The 20,198-nt window shown below is 65.0% G+C and overlaps 3 protein-coding genes across 6 annotated transcripts; 1 reads left to right on the forward strand and 2 right to left on the reverse strand.

Annotated features, from left to right (window-relative positions):
• Positions 1–1,632: 1,632 nt before the first annotated feature.
• Positions 1,633–4,138, reverse strand: LOC121346685 (prosaposin-like). Of its 3 annotated transcripts, XM_041424701.1 has the most exons (5): positions 3,503–4,132; positions 2,765–2,889; positions 2,532–2,687; positions 2,280–2,452; positions 1,633–1,729 (listed from the first exon to the last, which is right to left on the reverse strand). In XM_041424701.1, exons 1-4 carry the CDS (start codon positions 3,540–3,542, stop codon positions 2,285–2,287), a joined length of 489 nt encoding a protein of 162 aa, XP_041280635.1. In that variant the 5' UTR covers positions 3,543–4,132; the 3' UTR covers positions 1,633–1,729; positions 2,280–2,284. The 3 variants fall into 3 exon arrangements, with proteins under 3 accessions (XP_041280635.1, XP_041280636.1, XP_041280637.1); XM_041424702.1 differs by lacking the exon at positions 1,633–1,729 and having other exon boundaries at positions 1,747–2,452; positions 2,765–2,886; positions 3,503–4,138; XM_041424703.1 differs by lacking the exon at positions 1,633–1,729 and having other exon boundaries at positions 1,747–2,452; positions 2,532–2,669; positions 3,503–4,137.
• Positions 4,139–4,167: 29 nt separating this feature from the next.
• Positions 4,168–12,513, forward strand: POLD2 (DNA polymerase delta 2, accessory subunit). 2 transcript variants are annotated; one of them, XM_041424677.1, is made up of 12 exons: positions 4,168–4,300; positions 4,679–4,784; positions 5,594–5,735; positions 9,807–9,928; positions 10,441–10,564; positions 10,633–10,747; positions 10,916–11,114; positions 11,209–11,289; positions 11,578–11,735; positions 11,841–11,968; positions 12,051–12,152; positions 12,230–12,513. In XM_041424677.1, the coding sequence occupies exons 2-12, from the start codon at positions 4,707–4,709 to the stop codon at positions 12,385–12,387; spliced, it is 1,407 nt and encodes a 468-aa protein (XP_041280611.1). In that variant the 5' UTR covers positions 4,168–4,300; positions 4,679–4,706; the 3' UTR covers positions 12,388–12,513. The 2 variants fall into 2 exon arrangements, with proteins under 2 accessions (XP_041280611.1, XP_041280610.1); XM_041424676.1 differs by lacking the exon at positions 5,594–5,735 and having other exon boundaries at positions 4,679–4,926.
• On the reverse strand, positions 12,503–19,977 carry AEBP1 (AE binding protein 1). The gene is made up of 20 exons (XM_041424745.1): positions 19,696–19,977; positions 19,174–19,587; positions 18,875–18,946; positions 18,355–18,426; positions 18,189–18,275; positions 17,340–17,405; positions 16,868–17,071; positions 16,714–16,788; positions 16,528–16,637; positions 15,905–16,044; positions 15,732–15,816; positions 15,510–15,654; positions 15,333–15,421; positions 14,930–15,053; positions 14,660–14,856; positions 14,282–14,461; positions 13,864–14,203; positions 13,635–13,774; positions 13,462–13,561; positions 12,503–13,383 (listed from the first exon to the last, which is right to left on the reverse strand). Exons 1-20 carry the CDS (start codon positions 19,925–19,927, stop codon positions 12,833–12,835), a joined length of 3,423 nt encoding a protein of 1,140 aa, XP_041280679.1. The 5' UTR covers positions 19,928–19,977; the 3' UTR covers positions 12,503–12,832.
• Positions 19,978–20,198: the final 221 nt, after the last annotated feature.

Below are 20,198 nucleotides of genomic sequence, written 5' to 3' on the forward strand. Positions count from 1 at the left end.
CTCCCGGAGCGCTGTGGGAGCAGACACGGCCGCGGGAAGGAGGCGGCTCCGGCCCCCAATAAACGGGGTGTGTGTGGACTTCTCTGCGGCCGCTTGGGCCAGCGTTCCTCTCTCCCCGTGCTGGTAGAGAGACCCCCATGGGGCTGCCCCACACGTATGGGGCGGTAAAAGGAGCTTCCCGTGCCCTCACCTCCCTCCCCCATAATCACACAGCTGCAGCAAGGGGGGCTCCAGCCCCTCTGCTGGGAGAAAGCCCCCACCAAGGAGGTGGCCTAGAGATAAGGAGCTCTTTGGGGGTACTTGGGGGGGAAGTCAGGGTAGAGGAGCTCCCCAGCAGTGATCCCTGGGGTGCAGAGGCTGATCAGAGTGCACCAGAAATGGGCCAGATCAGATGGAGGGGGGCATACTGGGGGATTCCCTCCAGCCATGTGCCCATCCATGTTCCCTGAAAGGTGTGGGACACCCCAGAGATTTGAGTTCACCAAAGGGTCTGGAGCAGAGTATTGGGGTCCCTTTGGGATTCATGGGCAGCCCAGGGTGTGGGGGTTCCTTTAAGGATCTGACAGTACCAGAGCATACCGTGGTTCTCTGAAGGCTCTGGAAGCAACCCAGGGTTTTGGGCCACTCTGAGGGTCTGGAGCACCCCAGGCTGGAGGGGTCCTCCTGGGACACCACAGGGTGTTGGGATCCCTTTGGGGGTTGGGGGCACGCCGGGGTTTGGAGCCCACTCTGGGTGTTGGGGTCAGCCTGAAGGTATGGGCCATCTTTATGGTCTGGGGTTGTATCTCTGATATTTGGAGCCACTGCAGGGGTCTGGGGGTCCCTGGGACACGGGGACACCTGGGATCTAGGGACATCTCAGGGTGCTGGGGCAACTCTTGGGCACCCGGGACCACCTGGGGGGAGTGGATCACCACAGGGAGTGGGGCTGGGACCACCGATGGATCTCGGTGTCCTCAGAAAGTGCAGGGTCACATTGAGAGGCTGGGGACACAGGGGGTGTCTGTGTCACCCCAAGGTGCCCCTAAGGGCCGCAGGGGTGGCACTGGGACCCCCAGAGCTCCCCACTGCAGGTGGCACTGGGATCCCTCTGCTCTGCCCTCGGCCTGCAGGATTCCCTGAGCTCTGATTGGTTCACACCGCAAAGACATCCTGGAGCTCTGATTGGTGGCAGCTCTCAGAGCCCTGCAGGCTCTCTGTTCTGATTGGCTGGGGGCAAACAGAAGAGATTACCTGCACTCCAATTGGCTGGAATTAAAGGGAAAAAAAAGGGGTGTGGGATTCCCTGTGCTCTGATTGGCTGGGACTGAAGCAGGGGTGCCCTGTGCTCAGCTGGGACATGAGGAGGATCCCAAGCCCACAGCAGCACCGGTGACAAGCGGGTGACAAGTGACACTGCCAAGTGCAGGGACAGATGCAGTGCCAGGCATAGGGTGCACAGGGAGGGGACAGTGACAGCCAGCACCACCCGGGTGTGTGAAGGGAACGCTCACCCCAACCCACAAGGGACACATCCCCACCCTACTGCTGGCACCTTCAGTGTCACCTTGGCCCCAGCCGTCCACTGCCAGTGCCTGGTGCCATTCACCCTTGTCACCATGTCCCCCCAGGGCAGACAAACAAGACTCTGGAGCCAGAGGAGGGACTTTATTGTGGAGGGGGGATGGCTGGGCTGCGGGGGCATCGGGGCTGGAGGGGCGTCGGGGTTTGGGGGCACTCGGGGCTGAGCCTGTGGAGAAAGGAAAGAGCAGGGGGTGTCAGGGGCCAGTGGAAACAGCTGCTCCAGCCCTCACCCTGCTCCACAACGCACTGTGGGGTGACCTGGCTCACCCCCACCCTACAGAGTGCAGCAGGGAAGCTTCAGAAACCCCAAGCACACTGCCACCCCTCCGGCAGGTGTGGGCTGAGGGATGCGGGGTGTAAAGTGTGGGACGCACAGGGGGGATAGGGATCAGAATGTGGGGTGCAGGACGGAGGGTTCAGGATCAGGATGTGGGGTGCAGGATGCAGGGTTCAAGACACAGTGCAGGACTGGGACAGGGGGTGCAGGATCAGGATATGGGTGCAGGATGTGGGTTCAGGAGCAGGCTGTAGGGGGCAGGGCACAGTGCAGACAGGGGGTGTGGGACTGCCATGCAAGGTGCAGGGCATGGTGCAGGATGCAGGATCGGGATGTGGGGTGCAGGACACAGGGTAGGGCACAGGGGGTATGGGATGGGGATGCAGGATGCGAGGTGCAGGACACAGGATGCAGGATCAGGATGCAGGTGGGCACTGACCGCGCTCAGGACTGGCAGATGCCCATGGCACTGCACATGTCCCGGGGCGTGTCCCCGTTCTGCAGCCCCTCGGTGATCTGCTCCTGGTAGTTCTTCACCAGCTTCTGGCACTCCTTGCCCAAGGCCCTGCCCAGCTTCCGGCAGCCCTTCTGCAGCGCTGCTGCCACCGCCGACTGCCAAAGCCACCGCGGGTCAGGGGGCCACAGGGAGAGGCCCCCCAGCCCGGCCCCCCAGCCCCTCATCACCCCTCACCTCGTCAGGGTTGTCACCTGCCAGCTTCTGTATCCTCTTCAGGACCTTGGTGCACAGGCGGCACTTAACGACCCTGCGCTGTGCCACGCTGTCCCCATCAGCCGTGTCAGCCACGTTGTCCCCATCAGCCACGTTGTCCCCATCAGCCACGTTCCCCTGTGGGCACAGACAGGCGCTCAGGGCTGCCTGCACCCCTGGGTGGCCCTGGCAGTGCTTGGGGCTGGGGTGCTCACCAGGGCCAGGCTGTCACGCAGGTGCTGGCACTGCTGCTCCCAGCCACAGCGCGTGGCCGTGGCCGTGTCCCAGCACCACGAGCTGGGGTCACCCTGGCAGGGCGGGGGGGCCGTGGCCTGTGCTGCTGCATGGGGACAGGGTGGTGAGCGTGGCTGCAGGTTGGGTGCCCGTCACGGAGGTGCCCAGACCCCTAAACCAGCAGCCCCAGGTACTCAGCCCCAGCCCCACCATCCCTCCGGCCTGTACTCACATCCTTCTGTTGTAGACCCTGTCCCCAAACGTCCCCAGGTCCCAATGTGGGCATCATGCCCATCATCCCTGGGTCCTCAGGCAGACCCCATCCCTGCCACCCCCAGATACTTGTACCCATCAGACCCCCTCCCTGCAGGCCCCCACCACCCCTCCTGCCTGTCCCCTTGTCCTCCTCCCCACACCCCTGAGTGCCTGAGACCCCATCCCTGCCACACACAGGTCCCCACTCAGACCCTCCCCAGAACCCTGAGTGCCTGTCCCCACACAGACCCCATCCCTGCCACACACAGGTCCCCACACAGACCCTTCCCACAGCCCTGAGTGCCTGTCCCCACACAGACCCCATCCCTGCCACACACAGATCCCCACACAGACCCCAGCCCCCCGAGCTCAGTCATCCAGGCTGCCATCCCATTGTCCCCACGTGTCCCGTCCCCTGCACTCGGGGTGCCCGTCCCCCCGGGGGTGCAGGAGGCTCCCGTTACCTCCCAGCAGCAGCAGCAGCAGCAGGAAGGAGGCAGCCATGGCGAGCCCGCAGCCGGTGACAGCAGGCGACTGGCCCTGGGTGACTGCTACGTGTGACACCTTTTATAGCGGGGCCGCGGGTGGGGGACCGAAACCCCAAAACCCCTGAAAACCCAACACGGCTGCTCCCCGGGCCCTTCCTGCCTCGCAGCTCCACCCCGCAGGAAGGGGGAACGGGGGGGACACGGAGGGGACACGGTGGGGACACGGGGGGGGACACGGGGGGGGACACGGAGGGGACACGGGGGGGACACGGAGGGCTCAGCACCCCCAGCCTCGCCCCCTCAGAGACGCTGCCCCTAACCAAGGTGGGGCGGGGAGGGCCTGGCCGGACTCCCGAGGGTCTACCGGGGGGTCTGTCCCGGCTCCTCCCGGGACCCCTCTGGGCAGCGCAAGGGCTCGGTGTTCCCTCCGGGGTCGGTCACGGTGCGCCCTTCACCCCATGGGTTCCGAGGGGCCCCGGGCCGGTGTCCCTATGTCCCGGTGTCCCTATGTCGCTGTGTCCCTATGTCGCTGTGTCCCGGTCCCTCGGTGGGTGTCCCGGTTTCTCGGTGTCCCGGTCCCCGCCATGTCCCCCCACAGCGTTTCTCGCGGCCGCTCTGACGTCATTTCCCCGCGCGGCGCACATCTTCCGTCTTCGCGGCGTTCGCGCCTTTTCCCGCCGCGGCCCCGCCCACCATGGCGGGCCCCGGTACCGGCGGCGACCCTCGGCCTGTGACCCCTCACCCCGCACGGACCGGCCTCTGACCCCTCACCCGGTACATGACCGGCCTGTGCCCCCTCACCCCGCACGGACCGGCTGGGGGGAGCTGTGCGGTCTGCAGCCTGGGGGGGCCTGGGGCGGTGGGCCTGTCGTGTCCTCGGTGGTCCCGGTGCCGCCGGTAGGAGGGTGGTACCGGGCCGAGTGTCTGCTGGGGGCTGTGCGGGGCCCGCTGGGGAGAGCGGGGGATCGCGGGAGGGGATGGTGCGCTCAGGATGAGGTCGGGATGCCCTGGGTTGCAGGAAGGGCTCTGAGGGCTGCAGCATGCAGGGGAAGGCTCGGGCCCGGCCGTGGTTTGCATTTTGGGGCGGGAATGGCCATTTTCAGGGGGCTGTTGTGTCTCACCGCATCCTCAATTCGCCGGTTTGTTTTCCAGAGCCGTGGTTAGACCCGAGCCCCGGAGGATGTTCTCGGAGCAGGCGGCCCCCACGGCACAGGGGCTGCTGGCCCCCCCGGCGGGCGAGCCCCCCACCTTCCCCCGGGTGGCGGCGGGCGGGTACTCGGACTGCTCGCAGCCCTTCCAGCTGGGCGAGCGCAGCTTCTGCCGGCAGTACGCCCACATCTACGCCGTGCGCCTGGCCGCCATGCGGCCCCGCCTGGAGCGGCGAGCCCGCGGCCGATGGGGTGAGCGGGGAGAGAGCGCTGCCGCGGGGAAACGCTGCCGGGGAAAGGGGAATGCTGCACCAGGGAAAACACTGCCGAGGGAAAGGCACTGCCCCAGGGAGAACACTGCACTGGGAAAACACTGCCGGGGGAAAGGCACTGCACCAGGGAAAACACTGCACTGGGAAAACACTGCTGAGGGAAAGGCACTGCCCCAGGGAAAACACTGCCAGGGGAAAGGCGCAGCTTCTGCCGGCAGTACGCCCACATCTACGCCGTGCGCCTGGCCGCCATGCGGCCCCGCCTGGAGCGGCGAGCCCGCGGCCGATGGGGTGAGCGGGGAGAGAGCGCTGCCGCGGGGAAACGCTGCCGGGGAAAGGGGGACACCGCCCCGGGAAAACACTGCTAGCGGAAAGGGGAACGCTGCACCAGGGAAAACACTGCCAGAGGAAAGGGGAGCACTGCACCAGGGAAAACACTGCACTGGAAAACACTGCCAGGGGAAAGGGGAGCACTGCACCAGGGAGAACAGTGCCAGGGGAAAGGCACTGTCCCAGGGAAAACACTGCCCCAGGGAAAACACTGCCAGGGGAAAGGGGAGCACTGCCCCGGGGAAAACACTGCCAGGGGAAAGCACTGCCCCAGGGAAAACACTGCCAGGGGAAAGGAGCCCCCCACCTTCCCCCGGGTGGCGGCGGGCGGGTACTCGGACTGCTCGCAGCCCTTCCAGCTGGGCGAGCGCAGCTTCTGCCGGCAGTACGCCCACATCTACGCCGTGCGCCTGGCCGCCATGCGGCCCCGCCTGGAGCGGCGAGCCCGCGGCCGATGGGGTGAGCGGGGAGAGAGCGCTGCCGCGGGGAAACGCTGCCGGGGAAAGGGGGACACCGCCCCGGGAAAACACTGCTAGCGGAAAGGGGAACGCTGCACCAGGGAAAACACTGCCAGAGGAAAGGGGAGCACTGCACCAGGGAAAACACTGCACTGGAAAACACTGCCAGGGGAAAGGGGAGCACTGCACCAGGGAGAACAGTGCCAGGGGAAAGGCACTGTCCCAGGGAAAACACTGCCCCAGGGAAAACACTGCCAGGGGAAAGGGGGACACTGCACCAGGGAAAACACTGCACCAGGGAAAACACTGCCAGGGGAAAGGCACTGCCAGGGGAAAGGGGGACACTGCCCCGGGAAAACACTGCCAGGGGAAAGGGGAACGCTGCCCCAGGGAAAACACTGCCGAGGGAAAGGCACTGCAGGAGGCAACTGCCCCAGGGAAAACACTGCACTGGGAAAACACTGCCAGGGCAAAGGGGAGCACTGCCCCGGGGAAAACACTGCCAGGGGAAAGGGCAGCACTGCACCTGGGAAAACACTGCCAGGGGAAAGGGGAGCACTGCCCCAGGGAAAACACTGCCAGGGGAAAGCACTGCCCCATGGAAAACACTGCCAGGGGAAAGGTCAGCACTGCCCCAGGGAGAACACTGCCAGGGGAAAGGCACTGCCCTAGGGGGAAAGGGGAGCACTGAGAAAAAGACTGCCCTGGGAAAACACTGCTGGGGAAAAAGGGAACACTGCCCCAGGGAAAACACTGCCCAGGGGAAAAGGGAAACACTGCCAGGGGAAAGGGAAAGCACTGAGAAAAACACTGGTAGGGGAAAAGGGAAACACTGCCAGGGGAAAGGGAAAGCACTGAGAAAAACACTGGTAGAGGAAAAGGGAAACACTCCCAGGGGAAAGGGGAAACCTGCACTGGGGAAACACTGCCCCAGGGGGAAAACACTGCCAGGGGAAAAGGGGAAACACTGATTAAAACACTGTCCCAGGGAAAACACTGCCAGGGGAAAAGGGGAAACCTGCACTGAGAAAACACTGCCAGGGGAAAGGGAAAACATTGCCACTGGGAAAACACTGCCCAAGGAAAGGCACTGCCCAGGGAAATACTGCCTTGGGGAAAACACTGAGGGTCTGGAGTCCAGGGGTGGGGACAAAGCTGCAGCAGCAGGAGCGGCTGGGGGGGCTCAGGCTGGAGAAAAGGAGGTTCAGGGGGGAATTTCTGGCTCTCCACAATTTCCTGGCAGGAGGGGGCAGCCAGTGGGGGCTCTGCTCCCTGGGAACAGGGACAGAACAAGAGAACACGACCTGAATTTGCACCAGGAGAGGTTCACGTTGGATACTGGGAAAATTCCTTCCTGGAAAGGGCAGTCCAGCCCTGGCACAGCTGCCCAGGGCAATGCTGGAGTGCCCATCCCTGTGGGGAAATAATGGCTGTGTGAATTTGGCACTTGGGAACACGGGTTAGGGGTGGCCTTGGCAACCAACATGTGTGGAGCTGCCTTTGGATTTTATCTGTGTGTTTGACCAGATTTGTGTCTGGAATCCAGGGGTGAGTGTTCCCCAGGCTGGATGTACCCTGCAGGCATCCCTGGGGACAAAATCCATCCCTGTTGGGGGGAGTCCATCCCTGCCAGGCTGGGATCCACCCAGAACCTTCCTGCAACCCGAGCAGCTCCAGTGTACCCAGTTGTGCCAGTCCCCAGCATCATTTTACCCTTGACACAGGTGTGCAGCAGAGCAAGCAGCTCAGCCCCCCAGCTCTGGCATGCACAGGAATGATGGGATAACCCACTGGATTATGGGGTAATCCTGCTGCAGCTCCCACCGGGAGTGCTGACCTTGGGACAAGCTGCATCACAGATAGCAGGGGGGTGTGTGCAGGGAGACCACGGTTGCCACATTGCCCCACACGCTTTAGGGAGCAGGAGCAGTGTTTGTCAGGCTGGGGCTGTGGGGCCCAGGCCAGGAAGTGGGGCACAGGGGGGTGAGAGGTGCTGGGGGGGCTGTTTCCTGCCTGGGGGGGGGCTGTGGTTCTGCGGGTGGGACCCTCGTGCTCAGAGTTTCCATCCGCGGGATGAAGCAACGCTGCTGGGGCTGTGCCCCCCCTCCCCAGCCTGGGCATGGCCTGAGATCAAATTTCCTTCAGCTTTGCCCTTCTATGGGCAAAATCCCCTTCAGTGGAAGCTTTTGGGCTGGACGCCTGTGCTTGTGCTCTCCCCAGCCCCCTGGGTTTGTGGAAGCAAAGCCAGTGCTGGTCCCACTGCGGATGTCGTTCCTTGGTTGGCCACCCTGGGCTTGGCCAAGTGTGACAGGACCCAGTGGTTTGTAAACTCCACCTCCTGGAGTCCTGGGATGGGACCAGATTTTGGGGTTTGTCTCCCAGCAGGAAGCGCCTGCGGGCAAAAATCTGGAGAGCACGGCCCCCTCCTCCCGAACACACATTTTTGGGGAGTTTGAGCCAAAAATAAGAAAGTTCAACAGGACTGTTTTTGTTCTGACTCAGAGTGTTTGCATTCCTGGGCTCGGGAATCCATGTTTCCAGCGTGGGGTGCCAGGGATGGCAGCGGGGTGCTCTCCCTGGGACAAGAGTCACGTTCAGCAGCGCGTGATGAGCAAAGTGGGATTTTTGGGAGGAGAAGTGTCACCCAGAAGGGATGAGGAGCTGGTGCAGGCAGTGTTGTTTTGGGAGAGGAGACCAGCAGCAGGTTCCTCGCTCTTCTCCAGGGCCTCAGGCTCAGGATGGACTTCACAGGCTGGTTTAAGCAGGGAATGACAGTCCCACAGCCCCATACTGGATGGGAGGACACGCACTGGATGGGGCTGGAGCACCTCTGGGTCCCCAGTTTTGGGCTCACCTTGTGATGAGGGAGATGTTTGCTCCTCAGCCACAAGGTGGATGCCGTTGGGGCTGTGATGCTTCTTGCAGCTCCCGAGGTTCTCCCTGCCTGCATCCTCTGTGGATCCCTGCCTAAAGCCCAGGGACCTGGCAGCATGCCAGGACCTTCTCTGGAAGTGATGGGGATCCTGAATTCCAGCAGGGATCTGGGGCAGAGGATCTGGCCCTGGCAGAGATCAGGTTTGGGGGGGTTGAGTGATCTCCTGCCTGTCAGCTCCCAGTGGGATGTTGGGTCATCCCCTGGATAGAGAGCAGGAACAGCAGCCCCCCATGCCCAGGGTCCATCCTGGGCCCAGGAACAGCAGCCCGCCATGCCCAGGGTGCATCCTGGGCCTGGGAACAGCAGCCCCCATGCCCAGGGTGTATCCTGGGCCCTGGAACAGCAGCCCCCCGTGCCCAGGGTGCATCCTGGGCCCGGGAACAGCAGCCCCCATGCCCAGGATGTATCCTGGGCCCAGGAACAGCAGCCCCCCGTGCCCAGGGTGCATCCTGGGACCTGGAACAGCAGCCCCCCGTGCCCAGGGTGCATCCTGGGCCCAGGAACAGCAGCCCCCATGCCCAGGGTGTATCCTGGGCCCTGGAACAGCAGCCCCCCATGCCCAGGGTGTATCCTGGGCCCTGGAACAGCAGCCCCCCATGCCCAGGGTGCATTCTGGGCCCAGGAACAGCAGCCCCCCATGCCCAGGGTGCATCCTGGGCCCAGGAACAACAGCCCCCATGCCCAGGGTGCATCCTGGGCCCTGGAACAGCAGCCCCCAATGCTCAGGGTGCATCCTGGGCCCTGGAACAGCAGCCTCCATGCCCAGGGTGTATCCTGGGCCCTGGAACAGCAGCCTCCATGCCCAGGGTGTATCCTGGGCCCTGGAACAGCAGCCCCCCGTGCCCAGGGTGCATCCTGGGCCCTTCCCAGGCAGAGCTGTTAGTGGGAGCTGAACACACCATCGTGACCCAGCTTTCCCCCCAGCACAGAGGAAATGCCTGCAGGCTTGCAGGCTCTGGAATGCTCCTCGGCCCCATCTGGCCCACACATGTCTGCTGGGCGCCGTGCCTCGAGGAGAGGCAGGAGGCTTCCCAACATTCCCCAGCACCTCGGCGCTGGGGCCCTGCAGCTGCTCCCGCCAGCCCTGCGCCGTGCCCGCGTCACCCCAGGGCCACCGACCCCCGTGTGTCTCCACAGGGGAGGACATTGCACTGCGGAGGCTCTCGGAGCTGCAGGAGGGAGAGAAGTGCTGCGTGGTGGGGACGCTCTTCAAGGACATGCAGCTCCAGCCCTCCATCCTGCAGGAGATCAGCGAGGAGGTAATGGGCTCGCCCTCTCCTCCTCCACACAGCTCGGGGGGGCTGTGCCAGCCCACCTGAGAGCTCACCATGGCTTCCTTGTGCTCGTTGTAGCCAGGGAACTGGCAGAGATTTGAGCAGGATGGCCTGGCCCTTGGTCACCTTGGTGCCAGCGTGTGTGGACACCTTCCACTAGCCCAGGTTGCTCCAAGCCCCATCCAACCTGGCCTTGGACTCTTCCAGGGATTCAGGTGCAGCTACAGCTGCTCTGGGCAACCTGTGCCAGGGCCTCACTACCCTCACATTCCTTCCCCATGTCCAAACTAAACCCACCCTTTGTCCATCTGTTCTCCCTGCCTGCTTGCCACCACTCTTGCTCAGTGAGTGAAACCAGCCCACCTGAGGAGTTCCAGCTGCTGGGACCCCAGCTGGGGTGTTGGCTGTACTGGTGATGGGGGGCTGGGGTTGGGAAGGGTCCCTGGGGGCTCCTGGTCCTTGCTGAGGCCATCAGAGCTGTCCCTGTGCTCTCGCAGCACAACCTGGTGCCTCAGCCCCCCCTGCCCAAGTACATCCAGCCCTGTGACCAGCTGATGCTGGAGGATGAGCTGCAGCGGATCAAGCTGGACGGAGCCATCGATGTGCAGAGGCTGGTGACAGGTAAGGGACAGCTCTGGTGGCAGCCGGCCTGCAGGGCTGGCTGGGGCTGAGTGCCTGCTGTGCTGCAGGGACCATCGTGGCCGTGTATGGCTGCGAGCAGGAAGATGGCAGGTTCCTGGTGGAGGATCACTGCTTCGCCGACCTGCCACCCGCGCTGCCCTGGAGCGGGCCCAGCTCCGACCGGTGAGGCAGCAGCAGCAGCACAGCTGGGGCTGGCACTGTGTCCCTGCTGCATCCCTGAGACCCTGCTGCCCAGGGGGCTGCCAGGGGGTCTGGGCCCCCTGCCCTGGCTCTCTGAAGCCCCTAAGTTTGGGAGCGTGGCAGACTGCCTGAGCCTCTCCATCCATGCAGGTTCGTGCTGCTGGCCTCGGGGCTGGGGCTGGGCAGCGTCAGTGGGGAGGCCCTGCTGAGCACTCAGCTGCTGGTGGATGTGGTGACGGGGCAGCTGGGGGCAGAGGGCGAGCAGAGCTGTGCTGCCCACATCACCCGTGTCATTCTGGCTGGGAATCTGCTGAGCCAGAACACGCAGAGCCGAGACACCATCAACAAGGTACGGCAAGGAGGGGGCTGCGGCCTCCCTTGGGGCGTGGGGAGGGGGCAGAGGGGGTGCAGGGCTGTCCCTCACTGTCTTCCTGCTTACCCAGGCCAAGTACTTGACCAAGAAGACACAGGCTGCAAGTGTGGAGGCTGTGAAGATGCTGGATGAGATCCTGCTGCAGCTCTGTGTGAGTGCTCGGGGTTGGCCATGGAATCGGGTGCCTCTGGGGGAAGGAGCCTTGTTCCTGAGGCAGGGTAACAGTCTGGGGTGCAGGGTGGCAAAACCCCCTTCCCCAGCACCCAGCTTCCCTTCGAGCACCCCATATGGAGAGGCAGCTCCAAATCCTTCTCCTGGGATCCTCGGTGAAGCCGAGTGGGGTGTCCTGAGGAAAAGCAGCAGCAGTGACACCAGGGCTTTGCTCTGAGCCCTCTTGGAGGGCACTTTGGCCACCCAGTTGATCCCACTGTACCCACAGACCTCCGTGCCCGTGGATGTGATGCCCGGCGAGTTTGACCCCACCAACTACACGCTGCCGCAGCAGCCGCTGCACCGCTGCATGCTGCCCCTGGCCAGCGCCTACGCCACCCTGCGCCTCGTCACCAACCCCTACCAGGCCAGCCTGGACGGGGTCAGGTAAACAAACCTACCAGCTCTGCTGCCTGTCAGTGCCGTGGGACCAAGGGACACGTCCCGGCATGTCCAGCAGCTAAAGCTGCTCTTCTTTCCTCCATGATGCAGGTTTTTAGGGACGTCAGGACAAAACATCAGTGATATCTTCAAGTACAGCAGCATGGATGACTACCTGGAGATCCTGGAGTGGACACTGCTGGCAGGACACATCAGCCCCACGGCCCCAGACACCCTGGGTATGGTGAGGGCTGGGGGGTTGTTGAGTGGGGGGGGGGGGTCTTTGCCAGGGGCTTCCCCTCTAATTCCCATCTTCCCCAGGCTGTTACCCGTTCTACAAATCTGACCCGTTTATCCTCACCGAGTGCCCTCACGTCTACTTCTGCGGCAATGCGCCCCGCTTCCAGTCCAAGCTGCTCCAAGGTGGGTCTCGCAGCACCCCCTGATCCTCCTGGGGCTGCCGGGGGGCTCCTCTGCCTGACACCCACCTGTGTTTGCAGGGAAGGAGGGGCAGCGGGTGCTGCTGCTGGCGGTGCCGGACTTCAGCGCCACGCAGACCGCCTGCCTCGTCAACCTGCGCGACCTCAGCTGCCAGCCCATCACCTTCTCCAGCTTCGGGGCTGACAGTGAGGATGGGGACATGGAAGTTGGACACTGACCACAGACTCCACAAGCCCCCACCCCTCAAGGGGTCCTGGCACCACCTGCATTTGTCTGTCCTCTGGGAGGTGACGGAGCTGGGGAAGCACTGGAGGGGCAAGATGTTCATACCAATATAACTTGATTTATTTGTGTAACAAAAACTGTATGGAGGGGAGAAAGGCTGTGCCCGCCTCCATGGGCCCTGCCCAGGAGAGCAGTACCACCCCTGCCACCCCACTGGGACACGGACAGTGGGCTGGCACTGCCCGGCTCCGAGGGATGGGGTAGCGTGTCCCTGACAGCACCCAGCTGTTGGTGACAATGCCTGCAGTCCTTTGGAAGCAGCAAGGTGAGGGGCTGGAGCCCACCTGGAACAGCTGCCTGGGCTCAGGGAAGGTGCTGGAAGCGGATGCCAAAGCGTCCGAACCACAGCTTGAAGCAGAGTGAGGGGTCACGTGTCCCTAGTCCCCAAAGTTCACGGTGTAGGTTTCGGCCGTGGTGAGCGGCTGCGCCGTCCCCGTGTGCAACTCCCAGCCCTCCGTCTCTGTCACCAGCTCGGTGACCACCTCTGTCTCGGTGTCCATCTCCCAGGTGCCGGCAGTGGGCGGCTCCTGGCTCCAGGGCGTGTAGGCCGTGCTGCTGAAGGGGAAGGGCAGGGCCGTGGTGGGCGGCGGGGCCGTGGGGCCGCTGGCGGCCGTGGTGGCGTTGAGGCGCCGCAGCCGCATCTGCTCCCGCAGCCGCATGCGGTGCCGCAGCCGCAGCCGCAGCCGCATGCGCTCGCGGGGCGTCATGGGCCGGCCGGGCACCACGCGGCGGATCGGCCGGTTCCCGTTCATGGCCATGATCTCCCGGATGCGCTTCCAGTTGGAGCGGGACAGCACGAAGTTGCACTGGGTGGCCCCGATGTCGTAGAGCACGTGGCAAGTCTTGACGCTGGGGTTGTAGCCCTCGGCCCGCGCCGACACGCGGTACTCGCCCGGGTTCAGGATGCGCCAGTAGTCCCCGCCGCTGGCTGCGGGTACGGGGGCAGCAGGGTGGGTGGGGTGGGCACGGTGCTGCCGGCGCCCTGCCAGCACCCCGCAGTACCTACCTGTCCTGACGTTGTGGTTGATGCCCCCCACCACAATGGTGGCGTTGGCAATGGGCTCTCCCTGCTGGTCTGTCACCACGCCCTTGATTCCCCGGTGGATCTGGGTGAGGGAGAGGGGTGAGTGGAACGGCGTGGGACAGCTGGGGCAGCTGTGGTCGTGTCCCACTACACACCTGCTCCATGAAGGTGAGCAGAGACTCCTTGTTGTTCTCCCACTCCTGCTGCAGCTCGCTCTCGTGGGGGAACTTGTCACAGCCCAGGTAAATGGAGAGCTCCAGGCAGTTGGTGTGCAGGTAGCTGAAGTCATTCATACCTGCAAGAGCACAGACACACCCACCCAGCCCCTTGCTCACCTGCCAGTGGCCGGGTTATGGGGCAGCCAGGCCCCTGGCCCCAACTTACTGCCAGCCCGGGGCCGCCACTTGGCGCCCTGCACGATGCCCATGGCGTCGGTCACGTCCTGCGTGTGGCAGCCCCCGCGGAAGGTCTCGGCCATGGTCAGGTGTGCCGAGGCGTAGGAGATGGCGAGCCAGCGGAACACGGCGTGGTCGGGGGTCTCCTGCAGCTCAGGGCGCTCATCCTCGTAGTCCAGCGGGCGGGGGGCGGCTGCCGGCGTTGGGGGGCTGGGCCGGGCCGTGTCGAAGGGGAAGGACACCAGCTTCTCCCCTCCCTGCAGGTTGGCTCCCAGTACGAAAGGGTTCTTGTCCATCCACGCCATGACAGCCCGTGTCTCCACTGCCACCTGTGAGGCAAATGCAGGGCATGAGGTGTCACCCCCCTGCCACCCTCTCCCCGCCCGTGTGCCCTGTGCCGCACTCACCGCCGCATCCTCGGACAGGTAGTGCTCCGGGATGGGGATGTGGTGGTTGGGGAACTGGTGGGGCACCAGCCGCCTCTCCTCGGCTGCCCACAGCGCTGAGGCCAGGTCGGGGAAGTTCTCAAAGAGGTCAAAGCCTTCCTCTGTCCAATGGCCCAGCGCCCAGTTGCCCAGTTCGGAGCCCTGCGGGCAGCCCAGGACACTGGTGAGTCCAGGGGGGCTGCATCCCACCACCCATGTCCCACCCACTGCTCCTGGTGCCATCCCCTTCTCTGGCACATCTCAGGTGCCCAGCTTGGAGCCCTCGGCCAGCCCAGGGCACTGGTGAGCTGTGATGGGGGGGCTTTGCCATCCCATCCCACTGCCCCACGGCCTCCTCACCGCCTCGTGGGCCAGCTCGTAGCCGTCGGGGTTGAGGGATGGCACGAGGTGGATGCGGGTGTCGGTGACCAGGCCCCGCACGCGGGGATTCCCATCCTGGTACTCCTTGCACAGGAACTGCATCAGCAGCAGCAGCAGCTCCCGGCCCAGCGCCTCGTTGCCGTGCAGCCCCGCCGTGTACCGGAACTCGGGCTCACCTGGGGGGTCCAGGAGGGTCAGCAAACACCTGGCAGCACGGCCGGGGGCCCCAGTGCCTCACACCTCCCTCACCCGTCTCGTGCTCGCCCGGGTTGTCGGAGACCTCCATGGCGTAGATCTTCAGCCCCCGCGAGCTCTTGCCAATGTTGTAGATGCGGGTGATGGTGGGACACTCCTCATTCACCACCTTCATCAGCTGCAGGGTGGGGAGACATGGGGGCAGGGCTTGGGGGGACGAGCCCAGAGCTGCAGAGAATCCCACGCCCATGGAGGGTCCCACCCTCCGAAGATGCCCACCGCCATGGAAGTGCCCACAGCCACAGAGAATGCCATGCCCCAAAGATGTGCCCACCACCACAGAGGTGTCTGCTCCTCGTGGAGGATCCCACCACCATGAAGGATCTCACAACCATGGGTGTCCCATCCCCACAGAGGATCTCACCCCTGCTGGATCTGCCCCCCCAGCAGTGCCCACCTGCCTCATGTCCTTGTAGGAGTGGTGTCGGAAATCCAGGTTGTCCGTGGAGGTCACCTCGTTCTGCTGGGTGTAGTAGCTGCTGACAGCTGTGGAGGGGACAGGGACACAGCAGCGGGGGATGGCTGCAGAGGTCCCACCCCCGTGGCCCCCAGGCTGCTTTGGGGTGACTGTTACCAGAGAGGGGGCACCCCAGGACCTCAAGGCGCAGGCAGAGGCTCCCGTTCCAGCGCTGGGGGTAGATGCGGATGTATCGGGCCACCACCGGCTCCGGGAACTCGCTCAGCACCGGCGTGTCCTTGTCCACGTTGCCGTAAAACATCTGCCCAGGAGGGAGAGATGTACCCCGGAGGCTCCCTCCCCGTGGCTGCCATGTCACCCGCCCAGAACGGTCCCCACCATCTCCTCGTAGCCGTTGCTGTACATCACCCAGTGCTGGCTGTCGTTGCTGAAGCCCACATAGAAGCTGGTGACAAAGTCGTCGCTGTGGGAGGACAGGGACAGGTTGGGACAGGGGTCCCCACGCTGCTCCCCTGCCCCACGTCCCCGGCTGCAGCCCCAGGTCCCCGTACTGGATCTGGGAGTCGCGGCCCTGGGTGATGACCCCGGTGAACATGGTGACGCGGCGCGTGTCCACCTCCAGCCAGTGCGCGCGGCTGTCGTCCTCGGCACACCACGCCCCGTCGAAGAAATCGTCCTCGTTGGTGCCCGCCTGGGGAGCGGGGAGTGGGCGTGAGGGTCACCGTGACCCGTAGGGCAGGGGGTGTCACCGTGGCCGTGGGGCAGGGGCTGGGGGTGTCACCGTGACCCATGGGTGGGCGCTGGCGGTGTCACTGTGGCCGTGGGGCTGGGGGTGTAACCATGGGGCAGGAGCTGGGGGTGTCACTGTGGCCCTTGGGTGGGTGCTGGAGGTGTCACTGTGACCCATGGAGCAGGGGCTGGGGGTGTCACCGTGACCCTTGGGTGGGTGCTGGGGGTGTCACCTTGACAGATAGGTGGTCGCTGGGGGTGTCACCATGGAGCAGGGGCTGGGGGTGTCATCGTGACCCGTGGGTGGGTGCTGGGGGTGTCACTGTGACCCACGGGGCAGGGGCTGAGGGTGTCACCGTGACCCGTGGGTGGGCACTGGGGTGTCACCACAGCCCGTGGGGCAGGGGCTGGGGGTGTCACCGTGGCCGTGGGACGTGACCCTCACCTGCATGTTGAGGCGGCCGCGCTGGGCGCCCAGCCCATGGCGCAGCATGGAGGAGGCCAGGATCTGGTCATCCTCGATGCGGTGGGACTCCAGCCCGATCGGGGGACACCCTGGGGACAGCAGGGGGTGATGGACTTCAACTCCCCAGCAGGGTGTCCCTGTCACCCCAGGAATGGGGACACTCACTTTTCTTCTCTGCTGGAGGGGCCCATTCCTCCTCATCTGGGTCCCACTTCTTTCCTCCTGGTTTTTTGGGTTTTCCTGGCAAAGGAAAAGGCGCAGTGATGGGGGCAGGGACAGGGACAGATGTGAGGGGACAGGAATGGGGGCTGGCACCCACCTTTGCGGTCCTGGCCCTTCTCCTCCACCCAGCGCTCCTCTTCCTCCTCTTCCTCTTTCTTGGGCTTCGCTGTTGGTGAGGTGACACCCACCCCAGGGAGGTGACACCAGTCCCAGGAGCATGCCACCCACCCCAAGAACGTGCCACTGATGCTAGGGGTGTGACACCCACCCCGGGAACATGCCACCTCCCTCACCATGCAGACATGTCACTCACCCCAGGGACATGCCACCCACTCCACGGATGTGCCACCATCCCTGAAGACATGACAGCCGCCCTGGCGATGTGACATCCACTCCAGGGAGGTGACACCCACCATGCAGATGTGTCACCTATCTCAGGGACATGCCACTGACCACGGGACACGGGACCCACCCTGGTGATGTGCCACCCACCGTGGGCATGGAACCCAGCCCAGGGACATGCCACCCTCCCTGTGGCCCTGCCATCGACCCTGGAGCACACTGCCCACCACGGGCACACCCCCCCCATCCCCCCGGGCCCTGCGGGGGGGGCTGCGGGGGGGGCTCCTCGGGCTCTGCTTGGGGAGGGGAAGGGGCTGAGCTGGAGACGGGGAGGCAGCGGGGGTCCCCATGTGGGACAGCATGACCCCTATGGGGTCAGCATGCCCCTGGGGCACCCCCATTTCCCTTTTGGTACTGTGAGGTCCCCATGTCCCCAGCGCACCCCTCTGTACCCACTGGGATGCCCATGCCCCCCAGGGACCCCCACAAGTGTCCCCCCAAGAACTCCCCATGCTCCAGTGGGAACTCCATATCCTTATGGGGCTTTCTGTGTCCCTACAGTGTCCCCATGTCCCTGTAGGATTCTCTGTGTCCCCACAGGGTCCCCATGTCCCTGCAGGGTTCTCTGTGTCCCCACAGGACCCCTCCATATCCCCACAGGACCCCCGTGCCACCACGAGATCCCCACACCCCTACAGGGTCCCCACACCCCTTACACTGTCCCCATGTCCACCCCACCCCAGGCTACCCCAAAATGCTGCTTCCCTGGGTTCCCGAGGCTGGGGACTGTCCCCCAGTGTCACCCTCAGTTCCCAAGGCTGGGGACTGCCCCCAGTGTCACCCTGGGTTCCCAAGGCTGGGGACTGTCCCCCAGTGTCACCCTCAGTTCCCAAGGCTGGGGACTGTCCCCAGAGTCACCCTGGGTTCCCGAGGCTGGGGACTGTCCCCCAGTGTCACCCTCAGTTCCCAAGGCTGGGGACTGTCCCCCAGTGTCACCCTGGGTTCCCGAGGCTGGGGACTGTCCCCCAGTGTCACCCTGGGCGGTGCCAGCCCCCGGTCCCCGTGCTCCCACGTACTCGTCTCCTCGGGCTGGGGCCACACCCGCTCCGGTCTCCTCCTGCCCGGGGGCTTTGGGGGCTTCTGCTGCCGCCGGATGAACTCGACTGGGGACACAGAGGGTGGCACTGGCTGTGTGACACGTCCCAGTGCCCCCCGTGCCCCCCGCACTGCCCAGCTCCGTACAGTCCTCGTAGTCCTCCCGCTCCAGCTGCTCGTTGTAGTCCAGGGTCGGGGGCTCCGGCTCCTCGGGGACCTCTGCGGACAAGGGACACAGGGGTACAGCCAGGGGACAGCGGGGAGGTGGCACTTGAGACCAGGAAGGAGGCCCTGAGGTGAGGGTGGTGGCCCTGGGGCACGCAGGAGGTGACACTCGGGAGCAGGGAGTGACCCCAGTGGCGTGCAGGGAAGGGACACCAGGGAGGAGGGAGGTGGCCCTGGCGTGCAAGGATGGCACTGGGATGCAGGGAGATGGTGCTGGGACAAAGGGAGGTGACATTGGGGTGGCAGGAAAGTGGCATCTGGGGACAAGGAGGTGGCCCATGTTGCAGGAGCATGGCCCTGGGGAGCTGGGACATGACATTGGGGTGCAGGAAGGTGACATTTGGGGACAGGGAGGCAGTCCCAGGACACTAGGAGATAGCCCCAGGGTGCAGAGGAGTGTCCCCAGGACACAGGGTGGTGGCCCTGGGGACTGGGCACTCACCTGGCTGGGGCTCAGGGCTCCAGTCCTCCCGGCCCAGCCCCCAGCGCTCATTTGGTGGCTCCTCCAGCTCTCCTGGGGACAGAGACAGAGCGAGGGGCTGGCACGGCCTCCCCAGGCCCTGTCCTGACCCCCCCCAGCCCCACAGTGGGGAGGAAAGTGGGGGGACAGAGGGGAAACCCCAGGGGACAAAGCCCAGCCAGCTGCAGATGCTGCCAGGGCAGCTGGCAGGATTTGGGGTGAAGCTCTGCTGGGCTGACACCTCCCACCCCAGCCCCAAGGTGGGTGTCCCCAAAACTGACCTCGGACACCTCCATCCTCCTCCTCCTCCTCCTCCTTGTGAGAAGGCTCCAGGAATTCGGGTATCTCTTCATCCTCCTTGCCCTGGGAGGGCTGTTGGATAGTGGGGGGGCTTGGTGGCACTGGTGGCTTCTTGCCAGAGGGTTTGGTGGCCTTGGGGGGCTTCTCCTTGGGCTTTTTGGAGCCTTTGGGGGGTTTTTCAGAGCCTTTTGGGGTTTTTTCAGATCCTTTTGGGGTTTTTTCAGAGCCTTTCGGTGGCTTCTCCTTGGATTTCTTGGGGGGTTTGTTCTTGCCCCGCTCCTTGTCCTTGTCCTTGTCCTTCTTGGGGCCCCGGGGTCTCTCCTTGGGCTTCTTGGGGGCTTTTTCCTTCTTCCCCTTCCTGGGTTTCTCAGGCTCCGGCAGCGGCTCCGGAGCTCCTGCGGGGGCAGGAGGGGGAGCAGCCCCCGGGGCGGGTGAGCGCGGGGCCGGGCTGGGGGAGCCCCGTCCCGCACCCCGTTCCCGGGGACCCTGGGCCGATCGCTCACCGGTGCCGGTGCCGAGGTCGGTGCCGAAGCCCAGCTCCGTCCCGTCCCCGTCCCGGTCCCCGTCCCGGTCGCCGCCGTCCCCGGGTCCGAGGAAGCCGCGCAGAAACTCCTCGATCTCGGCGTCGGTGAGCGCGGGGGGGCCCGGGGCTGCCCCCGGTGCCGGTACCGGCAGCAGCGGCAGCAGCGCGGCCGTCAGCAGGAGGCAGGAGCGGGGCGGCCCCGCCGGGACCATCGCGCTCCGCAGCGGCCCCGCTCCCGAGAGCCCCGGAGCCCCGCACGGGCGGCGGGGGCGGCGCTGCGGCCGGGGGCGGGATCCGCCCGGCACCGAGGCGGCACCGCCGCGCAACGGCACCGGGATGGCACCGAACGGGGCCGGCACCGACACTGGCACGGCAGCGGGACTGCCGGGAACCCGCGCTGAACCCGCACCGGTACCGCGCGGCACCGGCGCTGCCTGGCACCGGGACCGGCACCGGGACTGCCTGGGGCTGGCGCTGCCTGGC

The sequence above is a fragment of the Onychostruthus taczanowskii genome, unplaced genomic scaffold (assembly GCF_017590055.1).
Source record: "Onychostruthus taczanowskii isolate IOZ18803 unplaced genomic scaffold, ASM1759005v1 scaffold84, whole genome shotgun sequence".
Lineage (NCBI taxonomy): Eukaryota > Metazoa > Chordata > Aves > Passeriformes > Passeridae > Onychostruthus > Onychostruthus taczanowskii.